Source organism: Triticum aestivum, chromosome 5D (assembly GCF_018294505.1).
Source record: "Triticum aestivum cultivar Chinese Spring chromosome 5D, IWGSC CS RefSeq v2.1, whole genome shotgun sequence".
In the NCBI taxonomy this organism is placed as follows: Eukaryota; Viridiplantae; Streptophyta; class Magnoliopsida; order Poales; family Poaceae; genus Triticum; species Triticum aestivum.
In genome coordinates, this window is record NC_057808.1 from 170,562,321 (window position 1) to 170,577,796 (window position 15,476).

A 15,476-nucleotide genomic window follows, 5' to 3' on the forward strand; every position below is an offset into this window, starting at 1 on the left:
CACAACAACTCATCCTCGATCACCAAGTACCCCGCCATCGAATTACTCTAGGAATCAACAAAAAGTTAAATAAAAAAGCTCTGGCATTTGAGCGAACACCTGCCGGGCATGGTGTCCGCTATGGATGTCGTCGACAGGGGGGCGAAGGGATCTTGGGTGGACGGCGGCGTAGTCCAAGGCGGGCAGGCGCGTTGGTGGGGCCTGCAGATGTCCAAGGATGCTTGGGCGGCGGCGCAGGCGAGGAGGGTGCAGATGCAAAGCAAGGGGTGAGTGGCAGAAAAGCGGACCGGCATGGGGACTTTAGTGGCTGGGGGTGTCGGAGTCCTATGTGGCGGTGGTCCGGACTACTGCAAAGCCCCCCCCCCCCCCCCCCTTTTTTTTTGTACGAGTACCACGTTGGATGGCAAAATGTGTCCGCACTGAGGTGCCCTTAAGTTCTGTGGCAGTGATGCTCACTCGTAAATTCTTATGCCAATTCATGTATGTCCAAAAAGGCAAAATCTTCCTCAGTCTTGAACTCAACAAAGTCTATTTTTCTCTGTCCGAGTCCTTCTAATGAGTCGTGTTCTATGAATCACTTGCCAAGTTATCACTCATGTTCTGTGAAGTACTATATAAACACTGTACTTTTTTTCCGTCGAAACTATATAAACATTGCTGACATGGGACTTGTGTTGCATATTCAGTGTGCACTTCTTTACACCACGGTATATGGGCAAAGAAGGATACGAGTTATAAATATTTCACTTCCATGCACAAGCATGCTCAGCAACCTTTTCCGATGTGCTGATCTGGAAGCACAGTTTACGTATGTTGTTAAGCAAGGTAAGCCAGCTGCTCATTGCAATAAATTTTATCTCAATAAACCTAGCTAGAGAGCAATTTTTTTTTGAGTGAATCAGTTATTTTACATTATTAGTATCATGCAAGATGCTTTAGTATGCTGACTTACTTTGTCATACCGACCTAGCTGCAAATGGCATTCCATCAAGTTCCCTATCCCAAGTTAGGGACCAAGTAACAAGTACATGCATCAATATTCTCCAGTCCTACCGACAATATTGTGCATCTGTAAGTTCTTCTGGACAGTTAATTCTTCCGGAGGCTTTAAAACTTCTGCCTTTGTATACTCTGGGTATGATTTCTTCCATCTAGTATTGCTATTATATTGTTGTAATGCACTGATGAGTTGTGAGCATATCTTTAACCTCACTAATTGATTTTATTTGATTTCTCAGCCTTAACTAAAAGCATAGGACTGAGGAATGATGGGAGATTAGACGATCGGTCCTATTGGGTCTCTATTGTCTCTTCAGTTTCTGTGTCATTAGCTGTTCCATTGGTGTTCCCTAGGATGATTGCTCTCCATGATCTTACATCAAGGGTATTTGCAGCTAATTGGTCTTCACTTTATTTAACTCCTAGGAATTGGTACCGATTATTTTAGCTATGTTTAACTTCTGTACAGGATGATGAAGATCCCCTTATTCCAAATCCCCTTACTCTTAATAGTGAGAATATACAGGATAATGGGATTTATTTATTGGAAAATGGCGAGGATGGTTTTATTCATGTCAGAAATGCGGTGAACCCTGCCACCCTCGAGCAAATATTTGGTTTCTCATCTTTGGCTGGTGCACCAAATCTGGTTAGTCTTGTACCCATTATCTGTCTTGTGTTATGTGATGGGTTTTTGTATGCAAATCATAGCCTGGATGTTTATTACTCCCTCCGTCCCAAAATATAAGAACGTTTTTGACACTAAGTGTAGTGTCAAAAACGTTCTTATATTTTGGGACGGAGGGAGTAAAAGAATATGCGGATGTGGTTGATAATTGTTAACTCCTTTCAGTTGGTATTGGAGCAATTTGATAATGTATTGTCCAGAAAAGTAAATGAAGTTGTGAATGAAATAAGGCGACAGAGATGCTCCTACCTAAGGTACTATCTGTGATTTCTCAACTACGCTGTAATTGCTTGCTACTTAACTCAACTGCTTAACATGTTCAAACTGTTTTGCAGACTGAGACTATGCCAAAAGGGCGACCCATCTGGTTAGTCTTCTCACTGTTTTCTCCCTCTGTTACCTCATATCTTCTTATTACTCCTGACACTTGTTTCTGTATCCGCAGGAGATTTCTTCCGTTCCCTGTTGGTTGAGGACAAAGCACCCGGTGGCCTTTCTTATGTAGAGTTCCTTGTACATGTTCACAGGCAAATCCAGAGCAAGATGACCTGACATGACCTGCTTCATTGTTGTGATGTTTTGGTTGGTAGAAATCAAGAAGGAATTGATTTCTGCATGTGGATATACAAAAAGGAAACAACGTTTTTCTTTGTAAAACACAGCTATAGCAGATTTGTAAGGATTCTAGTCTTTGATTTTACAAAGTCAGTTTTGGTGTAGGTGGTATATTTTTTGTGTTGGACAGCGCTAATGCCCACATGTGTGGTGGGACTCAAACCCGCCCACACACCTTATAACACACAGACTACGCCATGTCACTGCATGCCTGCATATGAAAATCTTTTTGGATTTTCTGTTTTTAAAATGTTTTATCTCTTAAATGAAAAATCCGATTGAAGATCTGTTTCACCATTAAATCCTTCGAAACTAGATCTCATATCAATATATTTCGATGAATTTTTTTTGGTTAAAAGTTGCCGTGTCTATTGCACATGAATTGCCATGATGATTACATTGATATGTTTCAGCTATTTTCTTCTACATTTAAAAGTAAATTTGACATTATAAAATTGGGAATTAAGAAATTAGATTTGCCATGCATCATAAACTAAAATTGTCATGATACATGCACTTAAAATTGCCATGGTTCATATAAAAAAATATTTTCATGGTCAAAGTACTAAAATTGCCATCATAAAATAACTAAAATTACCATGATCTACAAACTAAAATTGCCATATGGCAACTTTAGTTTAAGCACTATGGCAACTACAGTGTAAACATCATGGCAACTTTTGAGCAATTTTTTTTTCGTCGAAACATATCAACATGGAGTCTAGTTTTGAATATCTTGTCGAGACGGATTTAATGGTAACGGATTTTTAATTCTTTTTTTAATTAGAAGATAAACCATTTTTAAGCCGAAAACCAAAAAAATTCTGCTGATGTCATCTGTTCATACGTGGCAAAATGAGTGGTGATGGAGGCGTGTGGGCGATGTGCAAACGCCCACACGTGTGGACGTTAGTTTTTCCGTTTGTGTTTTGTATACAAGAATGAGTTTGGCAAGGTAAATTATCTATTTAAACTCTGAAACTATATTTATCTGCCCTTTTGTGTCTGGCATGTGGCGACAGAAATGGATAATGTTGTATGTGCATAACTATAATTATCACATGTTGATAATGTGCTCCGTTGGTAATTTGCGTTCAGTCAACTTAAGGCATCTCCAATGCTATGCATTAAAATGGACATATCAAATGTTTGTGGACATGTCTGTTCGGGGACAGCTTTTGGGGAGGTGGCCATCTCAAAATGGACACACCAAATGTCGGCCGACAAGTCTAGAGTGTCCGGGGACAAATTTAGGTGAGGTGACCATCTAACCGCTGCATCTAACCTGGCGCATCAAATAAAAGTAGGACGCGGCATTTAGGTGGCCATCTATCTGCTGCATCAAATAGAAGAGGGCATCACTTCTTTTTATTAATATCGAGATTATTTTAGATAGCAAAAGTTAAGGGTTTAATCGACCCAGTCTAAATCTGGGCTGGTAGTTGGCACGTCCGTGTCTCATGTCTTGCTCTTTGTTGGATGTGGGCATGGGTCTGTGTCTCACGTCCTACTCCACATCGGAGTATGCTGCCGATGATCGAGGTGGAAGGTCAGGTCTTGTGGTCGTTCTGACCCGGCATGGAGTTGTTGATTTGGCCCTTCCCGACCCAGTGCATGGCTACAAATACCTTACCGCTGCGCATGAAGCTCCAGCATAGAGGTATGCATGTTGATACTCGATGCCCTATGTGTTCTCGTTTGAATGAGGATGGTGGGCATTGCTTCATTAAATGTAAGAGGGTTAAGGAAGTCTGGAGGAAAGCTCAGTTGGAGCATGTCAGATTACAAATTCTGAACTGTACTGATGCATTGAGCTGTATGGAGGAAATTTTGAACCTCAATGACGAAGAAAAAAATTAAATCATGCCTGCTCCTTTGGTGTTGGTGGTGTGAGAGGAATAATGCAAATGCGGGAAATGAAATCAAACCTTCTGATGAAATCTGTCATTCTATTGACTATCTTTGTATGCAGTTTTCGAAGGTAAAGAGTGAAGGGAGAATACATGAACATCAGCAGAAGGAAAGATGGTCCAGACCTCCACCGGAAATCTTGAAAATCAACACTGATGGTGCCTTCCTGAAGGAATCAAATTCTGGAGGTTGGGGCTTTGTTATCAGGAACAATTTTGGTACGGTAATAGCAGCTGGAGCAGGGAATTTGGAGCAAGTCTCGGATGCCCTTCATTCGGAGGCGTTGGCAATGTTGCATGCTGTTAACACAGCCATCCAGATGGGTTGCCACCGAGTGATTGTGGAAACTGACTCCGTGCAACTGAAGATAGCGGTGAGCAATGAAGACTACGACCTTTTTGCATTAGGAGCTATCTTCAAAGATATTAAGTTTCAACTGAGAGTGGGTTTCAGTGATGTAACTGTTGTATCTTGTCCTCGGACTTGTAATTTAGTTGCACATTGTTTAGCTGCGTATGGTGCTAAATTAGAAGTGGGCAAATGCGAGATTTGGCTCGGCCAGTATCCAGACCTTGTAAATGATGCTGTTGCTGGCGACTTGTCGAGCCCTTGTACTTAATGGAATGCATCGTGTTCCTTTCAAAAAAAAAGAGAAAGGACTTAGGTGTGAAGCCATCGCAACTATGTTAGCTTAAAGGGGTTGAACGGGAAAAAGAACACAAGGAGTTTTCCAGGTTCGGCCCCCTCAACGAGGTAAAAGCCTACTTTCTGGTTCTAGTTGTATTGCTTGAGTTTCGAGTACAAGGGAGCGAATTTGCTTGACCTAGCTCTCGATTGGTTGTCTCTTGCCTTAACCCGTCGCCGGGTCACCCCTTTATATACAGGTTGATGCCCGGCGGCTTACAGAGCCCCGATCGGCTCACACAAACGTGACCGGCTCGGTTTCTAACTAAACTTGCCTTACAAAGCAAGTCAACATATGGCGGTTCACACCTTCAGGCCTTGAGTCACCTCCGGGTCTTGGAACTTCAGACTTCCTAGGCCTTCTCACCTTAAGTCGCCAATGGTGTGACCCGGCCCCTCCTGGGCGGGTCATACCTCGGAGTTATATCCTCAACACTCCTCCTGCAGCATCTGGAACGTAGAGGCCGGCGTCGCCGCCTGCTCCTCCGACTACGCCTTCATCATGATGTCATTGTAGTGCGCCTCTGCCTACTGCAGGGTGAACTCTGCAGCCGACGTAGGTGCCTGCTGCTCCTCCATGTTCTCCATGTCCACCTTCATGACTTCATGGCAACGCCGCGGCGAGAGGATCTTCCACCACCCATGGTTGGTCCCGACCATTGGTCTGAAGATTGAAGGGAAGAGGTGTTGCGCCGATGGAGGTCGGATGGAGGGTGATGGGGCTCAAAGGTGTTGCGGGTTTGTGCCGTGGCCGGCGAAAATAGCGGGCGCCCCGACAGGCAAAGTGTCGACTTGAATGCGCCGGGCAGGCCAGGGACGACTTCTCATTTTCCGCGCCGATGTGCATGCCAAATAGTTTGGACGGACGGTGAATGCGGTTGGAAGCCATCCCGTTGCCCCGTCCGACCACGTCCGCTATGTGCTCGATTATTAACGCGACACGGAGAGCGAGCGCACGTGGTGCGAGCGGCGGGCCGGAGCAGGCACCTCAATAGCCGCACCAGTGTGAATGTCGCGTTGTTCAGCTGGCATGCGCCAGTGACCGGTTAGTCCGCTTTGGAACAACATGAATGCGATGTGATAGCTGGAGCGGACCAAGAGGGATGGTTTTGTGTGGTCCGTACGTGTCAGAGGCGGTGGTAGAGGCTCGGACGTCCACAAATCTCCCCTAGCTTTGCTTTCAGTTTGCGGGAATTTGGGCATGCGGACCGATCCGTGAACATTTAAGGCACGATGTTGAGGGAAAAGCGCCCGGACCATATGGTCCGGACATTTGCGGACAGTTTGATGTATAACGTTGGAGATACACATATAGTATTAAGTATTACGAGAAAGTTAACTGGCACACCAAAGTATTTTGACAAAACTACCACTGCATTGCCGATCTCCAGATCCGCATGTGTGGTCCGCTTTTCTTGTATGTCAATCCCTGATTTTTTAGGCCCTATCGGTTTTTGGTTTTCTCGTCATCAATTGCGATCAGTTTTCTCGATCCACTTTTCTCGTGATCGGGATCAACAACTAAAAAAAAACTATTATCGGGATCAAAGAATTGATCGCTACATCGTCGAACTCAAGTCTGCTCCTTTAGCAGCTACACCATTGGAACTAACTCAACTTGTCACTAGCACAAAAACCAGACCCTGCGTAGATATTGTTGGATTACACTGAGATGTGCGCGCATGTAACCAATACTAGGATTAGTGAGTGAACCGTTGGAACTTTTCATTTGGCAAGAATTATTGTTGATTGATATGGACACTTGATGATCTTACGAGGATGGTTAGAAATTATTTGTGGGGCTCGGAGAAGGGCAAGCGCAAGACCTATTGGAAAGCTTGGGAACAAATTACCCAGCCCAAATCCATGGGGGGTTTTGGTTTCCGCGACTACTGGCTGCTCAACTATTCTGCGGGTTGCCTCTCCAATGCCCACTCTACTATTCTGCCCTTAGGGCCTATATAATGGTGGTTGGGACCCTATTGACGGGCTACTTTCTCTGCTTGCTCTTGCTCTTCGGGAAGTTCTCCTGTTTGGAGAAACTGGACTATCTGTTGTGCCCATGTCGGAGCTTGGGGCTCGACGACGAGGACTGAAGGCATCTCTTCGGCCACGGGAGCGCTGGTCTCATTGGCAAGAATCTGGGATTTTGCTTGAGACCGCTGCTCACTGGCAGGCGTATCAACATTCCCGGTAGCTGCTTTGCCAGCGGCTTCTGGGAGCTCTGCTGGAAAGTAGTTGCCGGTACTTATCTTCCTCCTCTTTTTGGCTCTCGTTGATGGGGTAACCGTGGGTCAAGTTAAGTGGAGTGCAAAAGTCCCTGGTTCCACAGGTAGCTTTTGGGAAACACACTTTGACAACTGGTCAGCAATGTTGTTTTCTGCACGAGGGACGTGCTCTGTTTGCAGGCCATCAAAGTGTTCTTCTAATTTCCTCACTTCATTCACGTACGCTTCCATCAACGAGCTCTGGTAATCTTTGTTTACTTGCTTTACCATAAGTTGCGAATCCTCGCGGACGATCAACGTTTTGATCCCCAACTCTACCGCAATTCTGAGGCGGCAAACAACCCCTCACACTCAGCAGTATTGTTGGTAGCTTCCTCACGGGGGAAATGCATTTGAACCACGTACTTGAGGTGCTCTCCGATGGGTGCGACAAGTAGCACCCCGACACCAGCGCCTTGCAGTGAGAAAGCACCGTCAAAGTACATGATCCAATTCCCTTGGGTTTCCCTGCCGGGGAGGGCTGATTCCAGGATCACGTCGTCTGGTGTTGGCGTCCATACTGAGATGAGTTCAGCCAATGCTCTACTCTGAATAGTTGATGTACTTTCAAACTTGAGCGCAAAGCTTGACACTTCCAATGCCCACTCTACTATTTTGCTGGTTGCCTCTGGATTCCTTAGGATACGCTGCAATGGAAAGCGAGTAACCACCATGATCTCATGTGCTTGAAAATAATGGCGGAACTTCTCGAGGCCATGAGTAGGCCAAAAAGCAAGTTTCGCACGCCTGAATACCTTGACCTAGTCCCCATGCAGTAGAGACCTAACAAAGTATACTGGCCGCTGCACCATTCTCTTCTTCGATGTAACTTGCCCCTCAGTTATCTTCCCTTGCACCACCTTTTCCTTCCCGATATCTAGCCTTGCCGGGGAAGATGCTATTTTGTCAAAGGATGGCTCTGCCGCTGTTGTTTCCTCATCGTTGGCTTCCCTCTACGCAACAAGTGTAGCACTGACCACTTGATTTGTCGTCGCCAAGTATAGCAGCAATGGTTCTTGTGGTTTAGGCGCAACTAGAGTTGACGCAGAAGACATGTACTTTTTCAGGTCATGCAGCGCAGCCTCCACTTTCGGAGTTCATTTTACTGGACCCTCCTTTTTCAATATCTTGAAGAAAGGCAGGGCGCGCTCAGCAGACCTTGAAATAAACCTACTCAGAGCTGTGACACAACCGGCAAGGCGTGATACGTCTCCGTCGTATCTGTAATTTTTGATTGTTTCATGCCAATATTCTACAAATTTCATATACTTTTGGCAACATTTTATATCATTTTTGGGACTAACATATTGATCCAGTGCCCAGTGCCAGTCCCTGTTTGTTGCATGTTTTTTGTTTCACAGAATATCCATGCCAAACGAAGTCCAAACGCGATAAAAATTTACGGAGAATTATTTTGGAATATATGTGATTTTGGGGAAGCAGAATCAACGCGAAACGATGCCCGAGGGGCCCACAAGCTCAAGGCGCGTGGCCCCTACCCTGGGCGCGCCTGGCAAGCTTGTGGCCACCCCGTAGGTCGGTTCGAGGTGTCCATCGGCCGCAAGGAAGCTTATATCCGGATAAAAATCGTGTTAAAATTTCAGCCCAATCAGAGTTACGGATCTCCGGGAATTTAAGAAAGGGTGAAAGGCGAGAAAACATGAACATGGAACAGAAGAGAAACAGGGAGAGAGATCCAATCTCGGAGGGGCTCCCGCCCCTCCGTCGCCATGGAGGCCATGGACCAGAGGGGAAACCCTCCTCCCATTTAGGGGGGAGGTCAAGTAAGAAGAAGAAGAAGCAGGAGGGGGGCTCTCTCCCCCTCTCTCCCGGTGGCGCCGGAACACCACTGGAGCCATCATCGTGACGACGATCTACACCAACAACTTTGCCCCCGCATCACCAACTCTCTCCCCCTATATGCAGTGGTGTAACCTCTCTTTTACCTGCTATAATCTCTACTTAAACATGGTGCTCAACGCTATATATTATTATCCAATGATATGAGGCTATCCTTGTTGGGTAACGTAGTAATTTCAAAAAATTTCCTACGCACACACAGGATCATGGTGATGCATAGCAACGAGAGGGGAGAGTGTGTCCACGTACCCTCGTAGACCGAAAGCGGAAGCGTTAGCACAACGCGGTTGATGTAGTCGTACGTCTTCACGATCCGACCGAATAAGTACCGAACGTACGGCACCTCCGAGTTCAGCACACGTTCAGCTCGATGACGTCCCTCGAACTCCGATCCAGCCGAGTGTTGAGGGAGAGTTTTGTCAGCACGACGGCGTGGTGACGATGATGATGTTCTACCGACTCAGGGCTTCGCCTAAGCACCGCTACGATATTATCGAGGTGGACTATGGTGGAGAAGGGCACCGCACACGGCTAAAAGATCAATGATCAATTGTTGTGTCTATGGGGTGCCCCCTGCCCCCGTATATAAAGGAGCAAGGGGGGAGAGGCGGCCGGCCAGGAGGAGGCGCGCCAGGATGAGTCCTATTCCCACTGGGAGTAGGACTCCCTCCCTTCCTTGTTGGATTAGGAGAAGGGGGGAAGGAGGAGGGAGAGAGGAAGGAAAGGGGGGCGCCGCCCCCCTCCTTGTCCAATTCGGACTAGAGGAGGAGGAGGCGCGTGGCCTGCCATGGCCGCCCCTCCTCTTCTCCACTAAGGCCCATGTAGGCCCATTAACCCCCCCCCCCCGGGGGGGGGGGGGGGTTCCGGTAACCCCCGGTACTCCGGTATATATCCGATAACCCCCGGAACCATTCTGGTGTCCGAATATAGTCGTCCAATATATCAATCTTCATGTCTCGACCATTTCGAGACTCCTCGTCATGTCCATGATCACATCCGGGACTCCGAACTACCTTCGGTACATCAAAACATATAAACTCATAATATAACTGTCATCGAAACTTTAAGCGTGCGGACCCTACGGGTTCGAGAACTATGTAGACATGACTGAGACACGTCTCCGGTAAATAACCAATAGCGGAACCTGGATGCTCATATTGGCTCCCACATATTCTACGAAGATCTTTATCGGTCAAACCGCATAACAACATACGTTGTTCCCTTTGTCATCAGTATGTTACTTGCCCAAGATTTGATCGTCGGTATCTCAATACCTAGTTCAATCTCATTACTGGCAAGTCTCTTTACTCGTTCCGTAATACATCATCCCGCAACTAACTCATTAGTTGCAATGCTTGCAAGGCTTAAGTGATGTGCATTACCGAGTGGGCCCAGAGATACCTCTCCGACAATCGGAGTGACAAGTCCTAATCTCGAAATACGCCAACCCAACAAGTACCTTTGGAGACACCTGTAGAGCACCTTTATAATCACCCAGTTACGTTGTGACGTTTGGTAGCACACAAAGTGTTCCTCCGGTAAACGGGAGTTGCATAATCTCATAGTCATAGGAACATGTATAAGTCATGAAGAAAGCAATAGCAACATACTAAACGATCGAGTGCTAAGCTAACGGAATGGGTCAAGTCAATCACATCATTCTCCTAATGATGTGATCCCGTTAATCAAATGACAACTCATGTCTATGGCTAGGAAACATAACCATCTTTGATCAACGAGCTAGTCAAGTAGAGGCATACTAGTGACACTCTGTTTGTCTATGTATTCACACAAGTATTATGTTTCCGGTTAATACAATTCTAGCATGAATAATAAACATTTATCATGAAATAAGGAAATAAATAATAACTTTATTATTGCCTCTAGGGCATATTTCCTTCAGTCTCCCACTTGCACTAGAGTCAATAATCTAGATCACATCGCCATGTGATTTAACATCAATAGTTCACATCACCATGTGATTAACACCCATAGTTCACATCGTCATGTGACCAACACCCAAAGGGTTTACTAGAGTCAATAATCTAGTTCACATCGCTATGTGATTAACACCCAAAGAGTACTAAGGTGTGATCATGTTTTGCTTGTGAGAGAAGTTTAGTCAACGGGTCTGCCATATTCAGATCCGTATGTATTTTGCAAATTTCTATGTCTACAATGCTCTGCACGGAGCTACTTTAGCTAATTGCTCCCACTTTCAATATGTATCCAGATGAAGACTTAGAGTCATCTGGATCAGTGCCAAAACTTGTATCGACGTAACCCTTTTACGACGAACCTTTTGTCACCTCCATAATCGAGAAACATATCCTTATTCCACTAAGGATAATTTTGACCGCTGTCCAGTGATCTACTCCTAGATCACTATTGTACTCCCTTGCCAAAATCAGTGTAGGGTATACAATAGATCTGGTACATAGCATGGCATACTTTATAGAACCTATGGCTGAGGCATAGGGAATGACTTTCATTCTCTTTCTATCTTCTGCCGTGGTCGGGCTTTGAGTCTTACTCAATTTCACACCTTGTAACACAGGCAAGAACTCTTTCTTTGACTGTTCCATTTTGAACTACTTCAAAATCTTGTCAAGGTATGTACTCATTGAAAAAACTTATCAAGCGTTTTGATCTATCTCTATAGATCTTGATGCTCAATATGTAAGCAGCTTCACCGAGGTCTTTCTTTGAAAAACTCCTTTCAAACACTCCTTTATGCTTTGCAGAATAATTCTACATTATTTCCGATCAACAATATGTCATTCACATATACTTATCAGAAATGTTGTAGTGCTCCCACTCACTTTCTTGTAAATACAGGCTTCACCGCAAGTCTGTATAAAACTATATGCTTTGATCAACTCATCAAAGCGTATATTCCAACTCCGAGATGCTTGCACCAGTCCATAGATGGATCGCTGGAGCTTGCACATTTTGTTAACACCTTTAGGATCGACAAAACCTTCTGGTTGCATCATATACAACTCTTCTTTAATAAATCCATTAAGGAATGCAGTTTTGTTTATCCATTTGCCAGATTTCATAAAATGCGGCAATTGCTAACATGATTCGGACAGACTTAAGCATAGATACGAGTGAGAAACTCTCATCGTAGTCAACACCTTGAACTTGTCGAAAACCTTTTGCGACAATTCTAGCTTTGTAGATAGTAACACTACTATCAGCGTCCGTCTTCCTCTTGAAGATCCATTTAATCTCAATGGCTCGCCGATCATTTGGGCAAGTCAATCAAAGTCCATACTTTGTTCTCATACATGGATCCCATCTCAGATTTCATGGCCTCAAGCCATTTTGCGGAATCTGGGCTCACCATCGCTTCCTCATAGTTCGTAGGTTCGTCATGGTCTAGTAACATGACCTCCAGAACAGGATTACCGTACCACTCTGGTGCGGATCTCACTCTGGTTGACCTACGAGGTTCGGTAGTAACTTGATCTGAAGTTACATGATCATCATCATTAGCTTCCTCACTAATTGGTGTAGGAGTCACAGGAACAGATTTCTGTGATGAACTACTTTCCAATAAGGGAGCAGGTACAGTTACCTCATCAAGTTCTACTTTCCTCCCACTCACTTCTTTCGAGAGAAACTCCTTCTCTAGAAAGGATCCATTCTTAGCAACGAATATCTTGCCTTCGGATCTGTGATAGAAGGTGTACCCAACAGTAACTTTTGGGTATCCTATGAAGACGCACTTTTCCGATTTGGGTTTGAGCTTATCAGGATGAAACTTTTTCACATAAGCATCGCAACCCCAAACTTTAAGAAACGACAGCTTAGGTTTCTTGCCAAACCATAGTTCATACGGTGTCGTCTCAACGGATTAGACAGTGCCCTATTTAATGTGAATGCAGCTGTCTCTAATGCATAACCCCAGAACGATAGTGGTAAATCGGTAAGAGACATCATAGATTGCACTATATCCAATAAAGTACGGTTATGACGTTCGGACACACCATTATGCTGTGGTGTTCCAGGTGGCACGAATTTGTGAAACTATTCCACATTGTTTTAATTGAAGACCAAATTCGTAACTCAAATATTTGTCTCCACGATCAGATCGTAGAAACTTTATTTTCTTGTCACGATGATTTTCACTTCACTCTGAAATTCTTTGAACTTTTCAAATGTTTCAGACTTATGTTTCATCAAGTAGATATACCCATATCTGCTCAAATCATCTGTGAAGGTCAGAAAATAACGATACCCGCCGCGAGCCTCAACACTCATCGGATCGCATACATCAGTATGTATTATTTCCAATAAGCCAGTTGCTTGCTCCATTGTTCCGGAGAACGGAGTTTTAGTCATCTTGCCCATAAGGCATGGTCCGCAAGCATCAAGTGATTCATAATCAAGTGATTCCAAAATCCCATCAGCATGGAGTTTCTTCATGCGCTTTACACCAATATGACCTAAACGGCAGTGCCACAAATAAGTTGCACTATCATTATTAACTTTGCATCTTTTGGCTTCAATATTATGAATATGTGTATCACTACGATCGAGATCCAACAAACCATTTTCGTTGGTGTGTATGACCATAGAAGGTTTTTATTCATGTAAACAGAACAACAATTGTTCTCTAACTTAAATGAATAACCGTATTGCAATAAACATGATCAAATCATATTCATGCTCAACGCAAACACCAAATAACACTTATTTAGGTTCAATACTAATCCCGAAAGTATAGGGAGTCTGCGATGATGATCATATCAATCTTGGAACCACTTCCAACACACATCGTCACTTCACCCTTAACTAGTCTCTGTTTATTCTGCAACTCCCGTTTCGAGTTACTAATCTTAGCAACTGAACTAGTATCAAATACTGAGGGGTTGCTATAAACACTAGTAAAGTACACATCAATAACATGTATATCAAATATACCTTTGTTCACTTTGCCATCCTTCTTATCCGCCAAATACTTGGGGCAGTTCCGCTTCCAGTGACCAGTTCCTTTGCAGTAGAAGCACTCAGTCTCAGGCTTAGGTCCAGACTTGGGCTTCTTCACTTGAGCAGCAACTCGCTTGCCGTTCTTCTTGAAGTTCCCCTTCTTCCCTTTGCCCTTTTCTTGAAACTAGTGGTCTTGTCAACCATCAACACTTGATGTTTTTCTTGATTTCTACCTTCGTCGATTTCAGCATCACGAAGAGCTTGGGAATCATTTCCGTTATCCCTTGCATATTATAGTTCATCACGAAGTTCTAGTAACTTGGTGATAGTGACTAGAGAACTCTGTCAATCACTATCTTATCTGGAAGATTAACTCCCACTTGATTCAAGTGATTGTAGTACTCAGACATTCTGAGCACATGCTCACTAGCTGAGCAATTCTCCTCCATCTTGTAGGCAAAGTACTGTCAGAGGTCTCATACCTCTCGACACGGGCATGAGTATGAAATACCAATTTCAACTCTTAGAACATCTTATATGCTCTGTGGCGTTCAAAACATTTTTGAAGTCCCGGTTCTAAGCCGTAAGGCATGGTGCACTAAACTATCAAGTAGTCATCATACCGAGCTTTTGTCAAACGTTCATAACGTCTGCATCTCCTCCTGCAATAGGTCTGTCACCTAGCGGTGCATCAAGGACATAATACTTCTGTGCAGCAATGAGGTTAATCCTCAGATCACGGACCAAGTCCGCATCATTGCTACTAACATCTTTCAACTTAGTTTTCTCTAGGAACATATCAAAATAAAACAGGGGAGCAAAACGCGAGCTATTGATCTACAACATAGATATGCTAATACTACCAGGACTAACCTCATGATAAATTTAAGCTCAATTAATCATATTACTTAAGAACTCCCATTTAGATAGACATCCCTCTAATCTTCTAAGTGATCACGTGATCCATATCAACTAAACCATGTCCGATCATCACGTGAGATGGAGTAGTTTCAATGGTGAACATCACTATGTTGATCATATCTACTATATGATTCACGCTCGACCTTTCGGTCTCAGTGTTCCGAGGTCATATCTGTTATATGCTAGGCTCGTCAAGTTTAACCTGAGTATTCCGCGTGTGCAATTGTTTTGCACCCGTTGTATTTGAACGTAGAGCCTATCACACCCGATCGTCACGTGGTGTCTCAGCACGAAGAACTTTCACAACAGGGTGCATACTCAGGGAGAACACTTATACCTTGATAATTTAGTGAGAGATCATCTTATAATGCTACCGTCAATCAAAGCAAGATAAGATGCATAAAAGATAAACATCACATGCAATCAATATAAGTGATATGATATGGCCATCGTCATCTTGTGCTTGTGATCTCCATCTCCAAAGCACCGTCATGATCACCATCGTCACCTGCGCGACACCTTGATCTCCATCGTAGCATCGTTGTCGTCTCGCCATCTTATGCTTCTACGACTATCGCTACTGCTTAGTGATA

The 15,476-nt window shown here is 44.3% G+C and overlaps 1 protein-coding gene across 2 annotated transcripts in view; it reads left to right on the top strand.

Annotated features, from left to right (window-relative positions):
• The window catches only part of LOC123119970 (protein transport protein Sec24-like CEF), a 33,234-nt gene extending 30,821 nt beyond the window's left edge, over window positions 1–2,413 (top strand). For both annotated transcript variants that reach the window (XM_044539958.1, XM_044539957.1), the window contains 7 exons: window positions 687–825; window positions 971–1,135; window positions 1,239–1,384; window positions 1,469–1,648; window positions 1,853–1,941; window positions 2,023–2,054; window positions 2,133–2,413. In XM_044539958.1, coding sequence (XP_044395893.1) covers window positions 687–825; window positions 971–1,135; window positions 1,239–1,384; window positions 1,469–1,648; window positions 1,853–1,941; window positions 2,023–2,054; window positions 2,133–2,239 — 858 coding nt within the window. In that variant the 3' untranslated portion in view covers window positions 2,240–2,413. The remainder of the gene's footprint in view (window positions 1–686; window positions 826–970; window positions 1,136–1,238; window positions 1,385–1,468; window positions 1,649–1,852; window positions 1,942–2,022; window positions 2,055–2,132) is intronic.
• The last annotated feature ends 13,063 nt before the right edge of the window (window positions 2,414–15,476 follow it).